At 38.6% G+C, this 18,865-nt stretch overlaps 1 protein-coding gene across 12 annotated transcripts in view; it reads left to right on the forward strand.

Annotated features, from left to right (window-relative positions):
- Positions 1–112: 112 nt before the first annotated feature.
- The window catches only part of YAP1 (Yes1 associated transcriptional regulator), a 110,227-nt gene continuing 91,474 nt past the window's right edge, over positions 113–18,865 (forward strand). For all 12 annotated transcript variants that reach the window (XM_070624800.1, XM_070624805.1, XM_070624803.1 and 9 more), the window contains exons 1-2: positions 113–574; positions 3,535–3,785. In XM_070624800.1, the coding sequence (XP_070480901.1) occupies positions 254–574; positions 3,535–3,785 (572 nt within the window). In that variant the 5' untranslated portion in view covers positions 113–253. The remainder of the gene's footprint in view (positions 575–3,534; positions 3,786–18,865) is intronic.

An 18,865-nucleotide genomic window follows, 5' to 3' on the forward strand; every position in this document is an offset into this window, starting at 1 on the left:
CTCCGGGTCTCTCGCAGCCCCTCCCGAGGCGCAGCCGCCAGACCAGCGGAGCCGGGGCGCGGGCGGGGGCGGAGGCGCCGGGCGGGGGATGCGGGGCCGCGGCGCAGCCCCCCGGCCCTGAGAGCGAGGAGAGCGCCGCTCCCGCCGCCTCGCCGCCCTCGCCGCTTCTCCCGTCTCGGCCCGACGAGCCGGGGCGCCCGGGCGGAGCCCTCAGCCCGCCTGGTCGGGGTGCGCGTCGGGGGAGGCAGGAGCCATGGATCCCGGGCAGCAGCCGCCGCCTCAGCCGGCCCCCCAGGGCCAAGGGCAGCCGCCCGCGCAGGCCCCCCAGGGGCAGGGCCCGCCGTCCGGTCCCGGGCAGCCGGCCCCCCCGGGGTCCCAGGCGGCGTCGCAGGCCCCCCCCGCCGGGCACCAAATCGTGCACGTCCGGGGGGACTCGGAGACCGACCTGGAGGCGCTTTTCAACGCCGTCATGAACCCCAAGACAGCCAACGTGCCCCAGACCTTGCCCATGAGGCTCCGGAAGCTGCCGGACTCCTTCTTCAAGCCGCCCGAGCCCAAATCCCACTCCCGACAGGTAACCTCGCCGCCCCGGCCCCCTTCCCCGTCGGGCGGGCCCCAGGCCCGGGGCGCTCGGGAGCGGCGGCTGCAGCCCGGGCCGGGGTGGGGGTCTCCGCGAGCCCGAGCCAGGTGGGGGCGGGGGCCCGCGCGGAGCCGTGGAGGGGCCGGAGGCGCCCGCTCGGCCGCGGGGCCCGCCTCCCCGCTCCTCCCGGAGTCCGGGGCCGAGATTTGTTTTTCCCCTCGGAGTTTCTCTCTGCGGTTGCAGCCCTGGGGGGTGTGCTTTTCCCCTTCTTCCTTTCTTTCTTTCTTCCTGGGGTTCCCGGGAGGTTGGCGGGAGTGGCGGGGGAGGTGGGGAGGAAGGAAGGGGGTGGGGAGAGCGGGCCCCGGCCGCGGTGGGCTTGCACAATGCGCGCGCCGCCGCGCTCCGCACCTTCGCTCCCGCCGCCGCCGGCCGGGGCAGGGGGAGGGGGAGGGAGGCCTCTGGCATTTGTGTGGGTGCGTTGCCAGCGGCGGCCGAGTTTGTGAAGTTGAGCCCTGGGCCCCTTTCCTTCGGGGGCTCTCGGTCCACTTCAGTCTCCTGGGGAGTCCAATAATTGTTCTCTTGTTTTGCAGTGTTGATTGGGGGTGGGGGTTGAACCAGTCCATTCCGTTTCTTGCTCCTTCTCCCCCTCCCCCTCCCGAAAGCATTTATTTTCCTCGCGGCCCCGGCGCTTTCTGAATACAGGATCCAGACTTTCCTGGAAGTTGTTTATGGAGTTAGCGCTTTCACCCCCGCGCTTCCCTTGTGCCTTGCAACTCGGGCAGGCTAGCTCTTATCAAACTTTCACGTGTTGGTTTCCCAATTGTAGACTATTATTTACAGTCTGCTGAAATGCCTTTAAATTAGCCACATCTGCACGTTGTGCAGGACCTGAGTCGCGCTTTACAATGCCTTGGTTTTAACACAAGCCTTTGATAATACAGTGCAGGTTGACTCATAGGCCGAGTCCTGCCTAGTTCAACTGTGATTAAAAGTTAATGTTTGGGAAGCGATGACTAATTCGAGGCTCGCCATTGCTTTTAATTCTTACTGAGGATACGAACATGGCTGTTCCACATAAACTACGTTCGATTATTTTGTCAACTTGATCCAACATTGAAGTGAAACTATTATGAAAGTGTTAACATTCCCACAGTAGATTTGTTTAGTGTAGGTTTTTCTTTCTTTCCTTTTTTTTTTTTTTTTAAAGAACTTGCTTCAGTCGAAACTTCAGCTTAGGAGCTTTGTCCAAAAGTTAATTGGTTTTCCAAATACTACAATGTAGTTAGTCCACTCGGGCTGTAAGTTGAGTGGAAAGCAGAGTTAGCACCCCCACTGCTATTCCCACTCCCCCTCCTGTTTGCAGGCCTGCTGTATGTTCTCCTGCCGCAGACTAAGGGGGTTTTGGAACTCAAGAAAACTCACTTAACCTGCTGACAAAAACCTGGGTTAAGGAGGAGAAAGGAAAAACAATTTAGCTGCTTGCCTAAACACTTCAATTTGTAAGAAGTAGACTTAGGTATGCTTTTTTCTCTTCCCCCTGGAAGTGGGTTTCTGGATTCATTATGGGTAAATGTGTGTTGGCATTGCACCCTGCAGACTGCAAGCTATGCTGCTAGTTACTTAATATGTTTTGAAAGTATAATACACATAGGAGATTGAATTCCCCATTTTGTGGCATCTATAAGCCAAAAGGAATTGCAACTGAAAAGTGTACTGACTCTTCTAGTAAATAATTGCACAAGAATTTATATCCAGCAGTTTATGCATTTATACTATTAATAATTTATAGTTTGTTTTTAGTAAGTTTCTTAACTAAATGTTGTGTGTGTGTAAGTTTGATTTTTATTTCTCCTAATGATTTCCTCATTCAAATCTACTGTGAGGTACGCGACTTGACTTTAAGGCAGATGTGCCCCTGCGCATTGCTTCCAGTCTCCCTTCCTTGCCTATGTGAATCTAGGAAATTCTAACTTTTTGACAATCCTAATTCTAATCAAGGAATTTAAATAACTATACTAGATTATGAATGTGGGTTGTAAATACTATTGTCCACAAACTAATGGATATTTTCATTCATATATATGTGTATTTTCCATTTTTCTGTCATGAAAACTGTTTTACAAATGAGAAAACCGAGGCTCTCAGAGATTAAGGTCTTTGTTCAGTGTCACGCTAACCAGCTTGGACTAGAACCCAGATCTTGAGGGTCGGGAGTGCAGAATTTTTTCTGCTGTTACACAGTTGTAAATACGTAAGTGTGTAACTTCTTAAGTTATAATTGAGCTGTTGCCATCTTTATCATCTAGACACAAATATATGGTTGGGTTTTCATTTCATTCATTAGTTGGCTTTTAAGAACATTTGGATGGTTCTAAATCTTTTGCATTCATTAAAAGTTGTATAACTTGTGGTGATTGCTTTATTAATGGCATTTGTCCATAGTGAGGAGAAATGACAATTGTCATGTGTTTAAGGCGTGGTAGGAAAAAACATTACTCAAAACCTAGCTAAGAAAAAGAAAGCATAGTTATTATATTTCTTAGGTTTTGTTTATACCTGGAACATTTTAGAACTTGGAAAAGCACCCATACCACCTTTTAGAAATTAGGTTTTAAAGTTCATCATTTATTATTTTAGGGATGTTTCATTCTTTCTGTACTGTTTGCCTCTACAATATGTAGAAGGCATGTCTAATGTGTAGTAGGTAGGAATTCACTTAGATGGACTGCTTATCAGTAAAATGACAAGTGTTTGTAAACGTACATATTAAAATTACATCAACCATTTAAAAGTATCCATCTGCAAACCTGTATTCCTCTGTGTCAAATATTAAATGTTGAAATTTGCCTTTGGTACTTAGATATTTGATTGCAATGAAATTCTATCTAGGAAATTTAAAGGGACTCACTTTAAAGACAGTTTTTAAGAAATGTTCATTTTACTATTCCTAATAGGCCAGTACTGATGCAGGCACTGCAGGAGCCCTGACTCCACAGCATGTTCGGGCTCATTCCTCTCCAGCTTCCCTGCAGCTGGGAGCCGTATCGCCTGGGACATTGACTCCCACTGGAGTAGTCTCTGGCCCAGCAGCTACACCCGCTGCTCAACACCTTCGACAGTCTTCTTTTGAGATACCAGATGACGTACCTCTGCCAGCAGGCTGGGAGATGGCGAAGACATCTTCTGGTCAGAGATACTTTTTAAAGTAAGTGAAAATAATGGTGGGAGATAGTTTTCTAGGAAAAACATATTTTGGAAAACACAGTAAAGTGGTGTCAATATAAAATGTCACTTTTATATTCTACTTAATGTATTTTTTATTTATATTTTTATATTTAATGTTTATGTCAAGCTCTGGTATAGCTTCAATTTTTTTTTTTTCAGTTTGGTATGACCTAAATACCTTCTTTAGCTTGGGTAATATTTTGAAAGATTGATTCTTAACCTTTTCTTTTGTGGCAATTTGCATATTCTCATACTCTCTTTTGAGTTTGTGCCAAACCTTTTAATTAGCTTAGCTCAAAACTGAAAGAATACCATGAAAAATTTCAAATTGTGAGAATTATAAGGTTGGCATAGTCCTATTAAATATGTATGGCGCTTCTTATATTCTTTTAAATAAGTATTTTATTGGTAAAACTACAAAATAAGTAGGACTTCTTTGGGAGTCTAATTTTACAATATTTCAGGTTGTGAAATGACAAACCCTTTAGCTGCAGTTTGATGTGACTTATCAGTTTTTTCCCCAAAACGTGAAGAGAAATATGAATTTTCGGTTTTGATATACAGTTGCTCAGTGGCACACTTCTTCCAGACTAGCAGGTCTTCAGAACAGAATCCCTCTTTGGGAAAACAAAAACAAGGGCATTGGGCTGTTTATTTTTATCAGCCTTTTTGTCTTTAACAAAATAGCAAATTTTCATTAAAGATGAAAATAGAATTTTTATCCCCCCTCACTGTGGAATTATAGATGAGACCTTAATATTTGTATCGGGCTTTTTGGATTAAGTGTATACAAAATGTTTCCTGAAAGTAATTGTTACAGACTGAAGTTGATATTTTTAAAGAGTTGCTTACTTAGTACTGTTTAATCAGGTTGAGATGATAAAGTGAAAAATGGTCGAAGTTTTGATTGAGATCTGTCTTGACAATCTACTAAGGCAAATGTAACATTTATTTATTAGATCAGATAACACAATTAATGATACTGTTGTGTGAGTCTCAATAAATGTCTCAGAGTGGGTTGTTACTTTGTAATGTAAGGTACAGTTTTGTGACAGGCTTATTTAGGAGAAGGGCAGAGGAAAAAATTTTGATCTTGAAAAGCTTCTGCAGTTTTTTGGCCCCTTTCCTGCAACTTTTTTCTTCTTTTTTTAATTTGTTTTCTGGTGTCCTGGTATCCATTTCAAAGGGTCAGGTTTCAACCAGAACAATAAAGTGCCTGAGACTGGAAAGTACACACAAGTCTGGCAAACTCATCTGCATGAGCAAGATCATTTGTTCTCAAGCAGACATCCAAAGTAAATGATTGAAAGAGCTGCTAGCTGTGAGGGATGTCTTGAAGGGAAAAGGAGTGGAAACAAACCAGGTTGTTAGGAGGAAAAAGAAAGGCTTTACTCTTTTGAACCTCTCCCTGCTGGGTCACATGCTGACCTGGGGAGATTTTTAAACAACTTAATAGCCTGCTTGCCTCCTTTCTTTGGTTCATGCCGAAGCTAAAAGTTTAAGGTTAAATAGCAACATTTATGCTCTTAGTTTTTTGTATCTGTAATAATTGCTTATAGGTGACATTTGCCTACATTTTCGTTATTTTGAATGATCTTTTTGTTTTGAGATGAAATAAATATTCTATAATTTATTTTTGAAAGTTCCAATGGTTCCTCTGAGAAGAAGCGTTTCCGTTAAATATATTGATAAAGATGAATTAGTGAAGGGCATACACACACACACACACACACACACACACACACACACACCCACCCACCCACCCAAACACCCCAATTGAGTCAGCCTGTAGGGAAGGTAAACCAGGCCAAAATGATATGAAAAGTATGCCATAGGAGTAATGGTTGCAGGAGTGGAGAGAAGCTTACCTGGAAAAGAAGAAACTGGGAAAGAAGAGAGAGAAACATGATTGTTCTTCAAGATTTCTGAGGGACTCTCGTGGAAGTAAAATTAGGCTTGTTCTATGATAAGAAACATGAGGATTTTTGACTCGTTGGTATAATTTTCTCATATCAAACCTTTCAGAAATAGAATGGTTTTCCCTGAGAGATGAACTTCGGTCAGTAAAAGCAGGCAAAATCATGCATTAGTTGGTACCTGTCAGGAATAATTGTAGAGAGGGCCCCTAGGCATTGGATATGGAAGGTGGGTACTGTGGGCTAATAAAATTTCATTTTTTTCTAAAGAGTTTCTGTTTTATGAACAATATGCCATTTGAAGAAAAGTTAGAAAAGATTAGTTCACGTCTTTTTAGCTACTTCCACAATGTTATGGGCTGTATGAGTTGTCGTAACTTATTTTTGTGTATTGCACTGGTAAATGAGATTAATTTCTGTCCTTACTGAGTCAAAGATGATAAATGAAGCTTTTGGAGCCAACTTGGTATTGTCCAAGTTCATTTTTATCCTAGTTTTGATGTTTTAAAAAAGTCAGGCTCTCTTTACAACCAATGCTTAATGCATTTTCATCTTATGTCTAAAGAAGATACGTGTTGCCAGCTAGATGTAGAATGAAGATTTAAGCTATGTAGTTTCATACTTTATACTCATTTCAACAGTGAAACATTATATCTCACTATACATCTTCTTAAATGCTTGTTGGAACAAATTTTTAAGTTACAAACTATATAATTTATTGAGATTTATACTTGGCATGAAGAAATCTGACCATAAATGGTCCGGACATGCAAGGTGATGTAATTTGATTGAAAACTTAGAAATGTTGACTTTGGAAACAACTAATTGTTGCCTTGTGACATATGAATAATTTTTCACGTCAGTTTTTCCGTCTTCTCCTTTCAAGGCAGCATAATTACTGAAAGATTGTAGGCAGGTGATCATTGGTATTTTCAAAGCCCTCCCTCCCTGGGTTAGTAAGATGTTCTGGAGAAGACTTGTACCTTATGAAAGTATAGTACTAGCTACATTTATCAACGACACGTATTCAAGCTCTTTATGATTGTGAAGTGTGTAAAAAAAGTTTAGTCTGTATATTACATATTCTACTGAATTTACTGTTTAAAACTAATTTCTGCAACATTGTATATTGAGCTTTTATTTAAAAACAGTCCATTCTTTTTATTACTCTGAGAATTATTGCCTTCTTCAGCTGTCTTATAGTTTTCCTACAGGAAATAGTTCTTCAAGTAGTTGGTCAACAACTTCCTATTTCTTTATAAGCTGCTGAATAACTTCCTGAATTAGTATTCTATAATGTCTCTGGTTGCAATAATATCTCTGGTTACAAGGAGTGTTTTTACTTCTCAGATTTATTTCATTGAATCTGATACGTTGTAACTGTTACCATGTACAAAGAACTTCTTGTATATTACTATACCATATAGGACCTTACAATTTGATTTAAGAAATCTGAGGCAATAATTTTTAAAAGTTTGTAGATTTGCATTGTTTTAATAGTGTTCTTCTAATTTTTAAAAGGTCATTTTGTTTCATTTCTGTTATCATTTTCTGAATAACTGGCCACAGTCTTTTTAGTCCTTGAAGTTTCAAGGTTTCTTGTGGCTGTGATTTGATTAAAAATTATACTTATTGAGCATCTTGATCTGTAGTTTAAAAAGGTATGTTTTCAGAGATTTTCAACATTGCACAGCCTATGATTTAGCCAATATGCCAATGTTAAACGCAGTTGCCTTGCAGATGTTATTGGTTGCTATAAGTGGTTTGATTCTTTTTTTTGCTACATGTTATTTCAGAAATGAATGCTCCACTGCCCTAATTAAAGCTACCTCAGAAGTGTATCAATTAAAGGAGATGAATTAAACCATTTCTTCTTATAATTTCATCTACACTTCTCCCAAACACTTGCCCAGTAGAAGACCATACACACATGCAAATGTATATTGTTACCATAATGAAGATTAGATGTTTTAAAAGGAAACAGTTTTATAAAGAGTAAGGCTATTGTGTTTTTTGGTTTCTTGCTATATCAAGTGTAACCAAAATGATTTCCCTTTAAAAAAGAAAAGCTTGTAATATTGCCATTAAATGTTGATTAAGGTGCAAACCAAAAAAGTTCAAATTGCAGTCACAAAGTATTTCCCTATCTGAGGAGAGGCCTGGTCTCTGCCCATTTGTCTTGCTGTTGAGGAAGGGTGGAGAGAGAAGATGAAAGTATCCCCCCAGCTCTCAGAAAAAACGCTTGCTTCTGCTCAGTGGGTGGGCATCCCGGGGAAGAATGGCCCGCAGTGCCGCAGTGATTTCAGCAGAAAAACTCTGGGGAACTGTTGAATGCAGTGGCAGAAGAAAAACAGTTGGAAGATAGTGGATGTGACAGATTAAACAGAACATAGAGATTAATTTATTTCCTGGGGAAAAAAATGAGTATTTTTAGTGTGAACTACGAAAGATATTTAGTTAACAAACAATGTTTAAATGCAGCAGACTCGGTTGGTTGCAGCATGGTAGGCTAATTTTCTTTAAAAAATAACACTCAAAAAATATTCCTCCCCGAAAGACTCGTGTTAACTATTAAGAAAAAAGCCTAGGTGATATTTGAATAGTTGAAACTTTAAAAAAAGTGTTTCTGAAACCCTGGGATCAGTCCTCATTAGTAATGTACAGAAATATGTGTTACTTTATAGTTAGAAAAATAATGTAAATTAGCATCCTAACTAACACTAGCATGTAACACTAGCATGACTCTGAATTGCTGTTTACCTTAAGGCTTTTGAAGAGAGGTGAACTCTAAACCTTTTAGTTGTGAAAATGTATAGTGAAGTTGAGGCTTAGGGCAAATCAAAGTGAAGTCGTTTTAAAAAGCAGTTGTTAAGATTTAGGATTATTCAAGCTTAATTTGCTACCTTTAGTTATAGCATAATTTAGCCATTAATTATGGCTTGAAAGTTTAATAATAGTTGAGTAGCATTGCATAAAAGGGAGGTCTTAAAGAGCTGTATGGTTCCATAACTATGGTTACTAAGTGATGCAGTTCTTAAAAAAAGGCTTCTGATTCTAGGATTAATCACAACTTCAAACCATGAAAGAGACATTGCTGTTTTTATGAAGAAGAATTGCTTCATGGTTCTGGTTGCTCAAGTACGGTAGCACCAAGTTTCCTGGGAGCAAGTACTGCCGCCCTGGAAGCACTTCTATTTGCGGAGGGCTTGACCCCTTCTAAAACCAAACAAAGAAGTTTGGTATAAATCACAACGGTCCTTTTATCCTTCCTTTTAATATTTTAGACAAGAAAAAGTGGTCAGTAGTTTAACCCTTTTTGGCTCCTAGCGTGAGAAGAATGGTAATCTTTAACACATCGGTTGGTCTTGTTTCTCTGAATAGTGTTGCACATTAGCAAAATAATCCGAATAGGAACATCTTTTAAAGTACTACTGTTTTCTTGCACCACATATTTTCAGTGCTTTATTTGTGGTTAGTGCTATAACTTATCTTCACTTTAGTGCGCTTCCCTATCTCTTCACAGGATAGTGTTAGTCACTAAACTTATCAAATTCTTCGGCTGGGTCCTGATTTGGGGGTACTGAATGGTACATTTCGTTAAAAGCTCCTTTCTTCCTCTTGCAAATACTTCACCTAAAGTAAGGAGGTTTTCTGTTTGTTTTTAAAGTAAGATCCTTATGTGACCAATAGGTATGTTTAAAGAGATGTGCTTTTTGATACATGCATGAAAACTTAACTATAGACTATTTGATTTGGGGTTTAGAGTAAAGATGGCTTTATTCAGAGTGCTACTATGTGCTTTCACAAAATTGAATGTGGACTAGAAAGCTGTTTGAAATTGAACTTCTCTCTTACCCTGAAGTGACTATAATATGGAGCAGGCTTTGGGCAAGGAATTAAACCCTACCACCTAGGAGGTTGGGGGTCAGATAAGGATTTTTTTTTCTGTACAAGTATGAATGTGGAGTTCTTTTGTTAATATTTGTAAGATTGTCCTCCCTCCCTCATATTCCTCCCACATGTATCTGATTTCATGGATTTTTAATAAGGTGTTTGTTTTTTATTGTACAAGTGACACATGTTCATTAGAGAGAATTGAAAAATTCAGAAAAGGAGAAAGGGGAAGAAGCACCTAAATTCTGCCAAGGAGATGGGTTTAAAGATACTTGTTTTCATTGCCTCATAAAGAAACATTTTGAAATTTAATTTTTAGGTGGGTAACATATACATAGATTTAGAAAATTCCTTAGTACTAGAAGGTTTTAAAGAAAAAGAACAGCTCTGACCTTTTAAAAAAATCTCTTGCTTGCATTCTCCCGACACAAACATTCAGCTCCCTTGAGCTTTCCTACCCCCCATACCTTTAAAATTTTCATATTTATAAAATATGCTGCACTGCTATTTCTTAATTTTTCTGCACCCTCTGCCTCTTCCTTTCCTTAATCCTCCCAGTATACTTACTATAATTTTTTTTAAGTATTTTTACATTGTTATGACTCTTTAGAGTTTGCCTGCAGCTGAGCTGTACAATGTAATGTGATTTCCTGAACAACTTTGATATTTTCTTGGAATTGTTAGTTGTCTTTTTTTTGTTGTTTTCCTTTGTATTTTTTTTTGCTTTTTTGCCGCCCCCCCCTCCCCCCCCCCCCCCCCCCCCCCCGGAAACGTTCCTGAGTCCTTTGTCTTCCTACTCTGGGCTAGACTGGTTGCTCTCAACTTGCTTCAGAGTTTTCCTACTGGCACTTCCCTTCTCTCTCGTCCTGGCAAGTCCCTGCATCCCTCTTCTTGGTTGGATACCCTATTTACTGTTTTTCTCTTTCTTGATTTGCTAACCCTTAGTGTTGGCTCATTCCTCAAGAATTTGCTGAGAAAAAAGGGTGCATGGTAGGTAACTACGTTGAGATCTTTTATGTCTAAAAGTATCTTTATCTGTTGACTTTTGGTGGGCAATTTGGTTGTAGAATTCAAGGTTAAGTTATTTTTCCTTCGAGTTTTGAAGGCAATGCTCCATTTTATTCTAGCTTTCAGTTTTCTTATTGAGTAGTTAAACCCAATTTGCTTCTCTCAGGGATTTTAGTATTTTTTTCATTATCTTTAGGGGAGGCCTTAAATTTCATGATATACTTTGGTATGCACCCTTTTTTAATTCATTGTAAACATTGCACGGTTTGGAAACTCAGTCTTAAGTGTGAATGGTGCACCTTAAAGGTTTGTAGTGCAGTTGCCCTGTCTTCGGTCCTGGGAAAGATTTAGTAATTCCTGCATAATTTCTTCCAGTCTGTTTTATCTATTCTCCTTTTTTGGAATTCCGGCTAGTCAGAATAACTCTCTAATTTTCTTATTCCTGTCCTCCCTCATTTTCCTTCACATAGCCTTTTGTTATGCTTTCTGGGAGATTCCTTCAACTTTAGCTTTTAATTTTTCAGTTGAATTTTTTTTTTCAAAAAGCTATTTATCATTCTTAATTTCCAAGGGCTCTTTTCTGAGCTCATTGTTCCTTTGTTATTTTTAATAACATGCTGTTCTTATTTCATGGATGTAATAGTAGAATCTCTCTATGAGGATATTATAGTGGGTGTTTCTTTTTAAATTTTCTTCTGCTTTCAGTGTCTTAGTGGACCTCACTGGAGAGTGATTTAACAGGGATCACCCAGGCCCTGATGTTCTGGGGTGTCCTCTGTGTCAGTATCTTGGTTAGGTTCTCTTGTAGGGGCCAGTTTCTCCAGATAAAAATCTGCCAGTCCTCTCTCTAGAGAGCATTGATGGTGATGAGTGTTAAGACTGACTACCAGTGTTTTTAGGGTTGAACAGGGGTGGGGCTTCGTCCCTGTTCTTGGCTATGCCAGGTATCTGAATCCAGAGCCTGTGGCTCCATTTCTCTGGAACATAAATTTCTCATCTCCTGCTTGGGCCAGGGAGGCGGGTGTGCAATAGGTTTTTGAAAAGTTGTGTGTAGGCTGAATTTTTGTGAATCCAATTTGTAACTATTAGGTTGACTAAATAAAGTTGCTAATTTTTTAAGCCCAAAACAATGAATGTTGACAGTTTCATATGATTTGACGTAAATATCACGGAATCACTTTTTAATGAATATTTAAGTAGTGCTTTTACCAGGCAAATGATTAATTCCATTACATTTGTCCCCTTTAGTGTTGGTGTTGCTAGTTTTCAACTTCATGTGTTAGATTTTCTTAAAGGGGGAACTTTTTACTTTGACGTCAAGGTGGTTGGCGTTGGGCAGTGTATGAGTTTTGTTCAGAGGGTTTGGATTCTGAAATAGTGTGAAGGGGCAGAGAGATTGAAAACTTAACTCCTATTCTTATATGTAATAGTGGAGATATTCCTATCTATTTGTATGTCATTTTCAAGTTCTTTGTCTAGTATACACAGCTTTAAAAAGTAGGGCTTTAATGTAAAGCAGCCTTGTGAAATTGGCCTGTGTCTGTCTTCCTTCGTTCCTTCCTTTCGCCTAGTTTTCATCAATACAGATGGTAGTAGGATAAAGAAAATATTTATGCATGTCTAAATTGATTAAATAATTATTGGTGTGCTTATGTAGGTTAACCTCCAGAAATATGTAACTTGGTTTTTTCTTAATTTAGGGTGTTGCTTTCCCTGGCAAGTCCTCTTTGAATAGATACAGCTCAGAAAAGTGGCTGTGTCAGTCTTCAATAGGCCATTGTAGATGTCATAGAATAATAATAATATAGAGAGAGTGTTTTTTACCTATAGACTAACCTTGGAGATTTTTAAGTAGTTAGAATTTCCTGAAAGCTTGGTTTAGGTTAAAATAGATTCATCCATAGGTGATCACTGAGATGTATTAGAACGCTTTGTTGTTGTTCTCATGTCGAATTTCTCCAGATCCACTTTTTCAGCAATCTCTGCCTTGATTAGGTAAAAAGCATTTACCTATGGAAATCTTTTGTGGAAAAAGAGGAAGCACAGTTTTTGAAAACCACATAAAATGTTAAGTGACCAATGCAAAACCAGACCAGAGCACTCTAGCCATCAGAGAAGAGTGTTAAATGATACCAGAAAAGTGGATACTTCTGGATTGTAAAAGGTATTAAAATGTTGAATGGTGTGAAGGAATGGAACAGAATTAATACATCTTAGTTAAATATGTAGAGTAAGGAAATGTGTTAAAATAAACAAGTGCCTAAGGTTAAAAATGAGCCCAATAAATGGAGACTTTGGAGACCCTTCCTGGAACTAATTCTTGCCAGTGATAGAGTTGCAGTTAAAATTCACCAAGCTCTCCTGGATAACTTTTTCTTTAAGATAAAAAAAAAAAACCTCTAGGGGAGAGTTGGCCAAAATGCAGATGTTTCTGTTTTTCTTCTACACATGTTCAGACTGATATAGGTTATGTTTCTGAAGTCGTGTAGTTTGGCTAGGGTCCAGGTGATGTAATAGGATCACTTTTAACCCCTCCCAGCTGGAGGGTGTGCAGACTTTCCTGTTAGAACTGGTACAAATCTCTTCTTATGGATGACAAAATAATCACTGTTTCTAGACAATGATATATAAAATTAATATCATCCTCCTCTGTATTTGAAGACAAAGCATGCCTTTTGTGTACCTGTTTATTCTTCAGTTTTCAGGTAGTGCCCATCACATTGTAGATAAGAATTTACCTAGCTTCTCTGTCAGTGGCCTGACTACCTCTACTCCCTTAAACACGGGGTGATTTTTCTCAAAAAAGACCCATTTGGTTCTGGGTGTTGTGTTTTGGGTCGCTTGTGTTGATGTGGTTATAGTTTTTTTCTCCCTGCCATTCTTATTTCCTTTGAATTCACTATATGTGCTTAGTGGTCTCTTGATTTCATAAAACCACCTACCTAGTGGTTTTATGTAGCAGGCATTGTTTTAAGGGCTCCCTGGGTTTCATTCTGTGGAATTGGGGCAAAATTAATATGTCAGTCTTCATGGACTGCATATGTCTCAAGACTCCATTCATTGCAAGTCATCTTGTTTGCCTTTTCATTGCTAACTGTCTCTCACTTGAACCTGTTGAGGCTAACTAATTATAAGCTCAATAAAGATAGATCTTGCCCTCTTTGTTTAGCATCATGTATGTAGCTCTTGGTGTATTTATTGGCAGATGACATCCTTTAGACTGCTCATTTATTTCAGTCTTTTGTTTGATAGAAACCCTGATTAATGCCTGTAGTCCCTTTATAATAATTATTGTGTGTGACTCCATGCTAAAAAGATGCTGGAGTATTCACTTTGTGTATTCTAAAGTTAATTTTAGAAGTTTGAGATTATTCTTAAGCTCAGATAACTAGAACTATTTAAATAGATACTGCTTCTTTTCTGCATATAAATGAATAATCTACTTCAGGGCATTACAGGTTTGTTCCATGCACAGGAAGTATTTGATTGCTGTAGACTTAAATGAATAAGAAATAAAATTCTGCTGTTGTAAAAGTGATATCAGTGAACTGCTAGTGATAGCTGAACTACTATGGGAGTTCAGGGAAGAAGTAATAAGGTGGTGGCAGTGGGGCAGTGAAGAGACAGTACTCAAGTTATGCTTACGATATTAGCATTTTCAACTCAATGAATGTGGAAGTAGAGGAGGTAAGGAGTCAAAGACTGAGCTGCAAAAAGGTTTTCTAATAACAGCCAAATGGCTTGCCCTTTCCACCTTGACTGACATTTCCATGTTAAGACACTCCTCCCTTCATGAGGTTAAATCTGCACTCTGACTTTGAGATTTTTTCTTTTAAGGAAGATTAGCCCTGAGCTAACATCTGCTGCCAATCCTCCTCTTTTTGCTGAGGAACACTGGCCCTGAGCTAACATCCGTGCCCATCTTCCTCTAGTTTATATGTGGGACGCCTGCCACAGCGTGGCTTGCCAAGCGGTACCATGTCCGCACCTGGGATCTGAACCGGCGAACCCTGGGCCGACAAAGTGGAATGTGCAAACTTAACCACTGCGCCACCGAGCCAGCCCCACTTTGGGCATTTTTTAAAAACAGTTCTATCAAAATACTTGAAAAACCCTTAAATGACTTGGTTTTATTAACTGCTTAAAAAAAAATGTTCTAAAAGTAAAGACCATCCATTACAGGTACATTGTCAAATACAGTTGTATCCTGTATGCATTTTAAAAGTTTATTTTGATATTACAGCCTAGTTAAGATTTTTTTTTTTTTTTTTGCTACTTTTTGATGCTATTATTTGCTACAAAATGCTAGTTGAAAGGAATTGTTTTCATTTTTCTGGTACTGTTTAAATTTAGCTTAATGTGCATTTTTTTTTACCAAGTAAACTTTATTAGAATTAGGCAAATTGAATATCAGTCCTTTTCATACATTATTTCCGTTTTAGATATTGAAATTGCACAAATCGAATAGTAAAATATGGTGTAAAAAGTTACAATATTTTACTTTTAAAGTTGCATAGGAAAGCTGCTGATGACTGAAACATTTTCTTTCAGAGATTTAAAGGATTTTTTAAGTTAAGCTTTAGAATTTGTTTTAGACAAGCAGAATCAGATGATTTCGTCCATTTTACATTACCAAAACCAAATAAATATTTGAGTGCTTGTTTATTAATTGACTTTAGTACAATAAATTTTAAGACAAATCTAATATTCAGCCTGTTACCGTTACAAGTTACTGTGGAAACTAAATTTTTTCTTTTAAAATCTCTAGGGTTTTAAATTTATTGATAAAACTTGTGGGACACAGGGCAGTCAGAATTCTTTACTCTAAACTCAAAGTTTGACGTGGTTGTGGAAGGAAGTTAGGAGTTTCAGGAATGCTAGTAATTAAGAAATAAATATAGTCAACTGCAACATATTAGGCTGTTAAGATGTCAGCTCTGTTTTATAGTAAGCCACATGGAGGTCATTTACTGTTACTGATTGTCTTAATAAGCTGGGCTGCCATAACAAAAAACCATAGACTGGGTGGCTTAAACAACCACCCAGTATTTCTCACAGTTGTGGAGGCTGCTAAGTCCAAGATCAAGGTGCCAGCAAGCTAGGTTTCATTCTGAGGCTTGTTCTCTTGATTTGTAGGCGGCTGCCATCTTACCGTGTGCTCACATGACCTCTTGTGTGAGCACACAGGTTTCCTCACATGGCAGGAGCCTTCTAAGAGGATGCAGGCAGAAGCTGCAAAGTCTCGTAAGGCTGTTACATAATGTCACTTCTACTACATTCTGTTGATCCAAGCATGTAACAAGATCAGCCCAGATTCAAGGGCTTGGAAAGTAGACTGTCTCTTGATGGGAGGAACTGCAAAATATCGTGGCCCTGTTTTTCAGTAGACCACACTTGGATTGGAAATCTTTTAAAATAATGTTCAAGACAGATGAATTATCATCTGGGGCCTAGAAAACTCAGGGTAGAACATAATGTCACTGGAAAAGTTTATACCGTTAAGAAGTAAAATCTCATTTTTTGGTGAATCATATAAATAAATGTTGGTAGGTGTTTCCTCTTGAGATGCCATCAAATCAGTCAAGTTATTTTATTTATTTTATTTTATTTTTTTGCTGAGGAAGGTTGGCCCTGAGCTAATATCTGTTGCCAGTCTTCCTTTATTTTGTATGTGGGTTGCCGCCACAGCATGGCCGCCAGTGAGTGGTTCAGGTCCACGCCCGGGAACCGATCCCTGGCTGCCAAAGCAAAGCATGCTGAAGTTAACCACTAGGCCACGGGGCCAGCCCAAGCCAAGTTATTTTTAAACCATTCAGTAGGTCATTCAGAATATGGGCCTTTTGGTTACAATTCAAAATTTATGTTCAAGACCATGAATTCTAACTGACAGCTAATTGTAATTATCCTCAAAACTTGACTCTGGTATTTTACCAAAAAACTGTCTATTTTAAGTTATTTATCTTTAGATTAATTTAGGTATGAACTCAGATCGAAAACTGTAGCAGAAGTGAAACCTGGATTTCCTGGTGCCTACTTGTTGTAATTTGATTTATTTACATTGCTGCTTTTTTCCTTACCTGAATTCAGTTATGTTGATAAAAATCTTCATTGTTATTCCTAATAGGTCTGACTTTATTAATTGGCTATTCATTGAATTTTTGTTAATTTACACACTAGTAAGTTATCTGAATTATCAAGTTGTGCGTGTGTATGTGTAAATATACATACCTATAAGTAAGTGACGCAGGCGGCAGGTAATCACAGTGACTTTAGAACATTTATATTTATGTTGTTCCTGCTTCCCAAAGTGTTTTCTGTGACCACACTGTGCATATCTAGGTTTCCAGGTTGCTTATGAATGAACAAACACTCAAGGAGCACAGCTTCACTGAGAGTTAATGAAGACATTCTCAAACATTTAATTTCAAAAGTAAGAATACATCTTTTTTTCTGAAGGCGTATAAAAACAGCAGTTCTTTTCCTCTCCATGAAATTGAGTGATTATAAAAACTGATTTAATCCACTGTAACCTTTGTTACCTAAAAGTTGAATTTAAGCAGTGAATCAGATTTCAGCACTGTGATTCATACTCCCAAAATGAGTAATGTGGTTAATAGGGTAACCCTAGTTGTTCTCTTGACCTTTTTTTTAAAAAAAAGGTCCATGGTGACTCCTCCATTTTTGGTAGTGGAGTTGTATTGAGTCTATGAAGAGGCTTTACAAGAAAAAAGAGCAGCTATTTATGGCGCATTTCCTCAGGCCTGCAATTTGAAGCCATTACAGCAAAGTTGCTGAGCAAGTCAGTGATTACACGCCAGCAGTCACTGAGGCCCCCACCCTGCAGCCTGTGTGGAGTAAGAGTTCAGGACTACTGCTCTGCAAAGTTTGCCCTCTTCAATTTTTGTCAGTTGCTTACTTTTTAAAGAGCAGGAGGGTTTCAAGTATTCTAAACCCACTTTCTTAACAGATTATTAAGCAGTTACAGGATATAAACTAGTTTTTGAGTTTTCAGGAAATAGTTCAGCATCCAAGAATGTAATGATTCCTCCATCCCCCACTTCTTTTTAGTTAATTAAAATCAGGTCATCTTATCAAATGCACAACTTATCTAGCAGTTTTGCTTAAGCTCACAGAAACAGATGTTGAGAGTTGTTTATCAAAGGAATTCCAGCTTAATGTACGCGTCTTTTAGACCTAGACTCTATGTTTGAGAGGAGTTTGATTTTTGGATTTTAACTTTAGGTAACTTTGTTGTCTATATGAAAACATCATTTCTCTGTAGAGTTTGGTTTTTTTTTTAATAGTGTAGAAAATAAAATCTCATTTATGTTTTTTGTCATCAGGATGAAATTGAGTTATCTGAATGTGGTTGGAAATTATATTTGGTTAGATAACGCTGCATGATGAACTGAAAACCAGGGCACTCCTGTCTGCTCAGGAAAGTTAGTAGCAGTTTTATCTTAAACAGGACACTTCTAATCTGTGAATTTCACAACCTTTTCACACTTTGGTGTCAAACTTTTATAACTTAGTAGCTTTTCTGTATTATAGTCTTATATCTTAAAAAATTTAGGCATTGTTCCACAATGTCTCCATCCTATAAAAAAAAATCTATATTTTCCCATTGTTCTGGATTCAATTTCAGGAAAATTTTAAATGGGAAAAATGGTTTTTAGGAATATCTATAATTTTAATCTCAAGAAAGCATCAATTGGTAAAATCAGGAATTGTGTTACAAGAATAGAAATCAGCTTTTAATTCAAATTCTTTGAAAGTGTTGACATTTGTAGCTATAATAATCTAGGATATTTGAAATGGTTTTCTAGTCATGGATGTTATATATATAAGAGATAAGTATTTCCTAATTTACTGTGTCTCCATAACTCTCCCCTCCTCTGGACACCTACCCCCCAGAACAACCTATGATAGACAACAACTTAGACTAAAAGGAAAACAAGAACAGTATCATTATAGGATGTTCCCCAAATTACTAGGCCTTTTAAAAATGGCACCCTAATCCCTGAATAATCCTCTTGAGTTTCACAGTTAGATTGAGTGAAATATTGAGTTTCTTCACCGTGGCAGTTATAATTGAGAAAAATTTTCTAGTTCAGTGACCTAAGTTGAGATTTAGGACATTTCTAAATTTAGCTTAAATGGTAGCTTTTGGGAACTGCTTTTTGGATTCCCTCATGCCCCCTCCCCTTCCAGGAGCTATTTAAATAAAATACATATTCCTTCA

The sequence above is a fragment of the Equus przewalskii genome, chromosome 6, assembly GCF_037783145.1.
Source record: "Equus przewalskii isolate Varuska chromosome 6, EquPr2, whole genome shotgun sequence".
Lineage (NCBI taxonomy): Eukaryota > Metazoa > Chordata > Mammalia > Perissodactyla > Equidae > Equus > Equus przewalskii.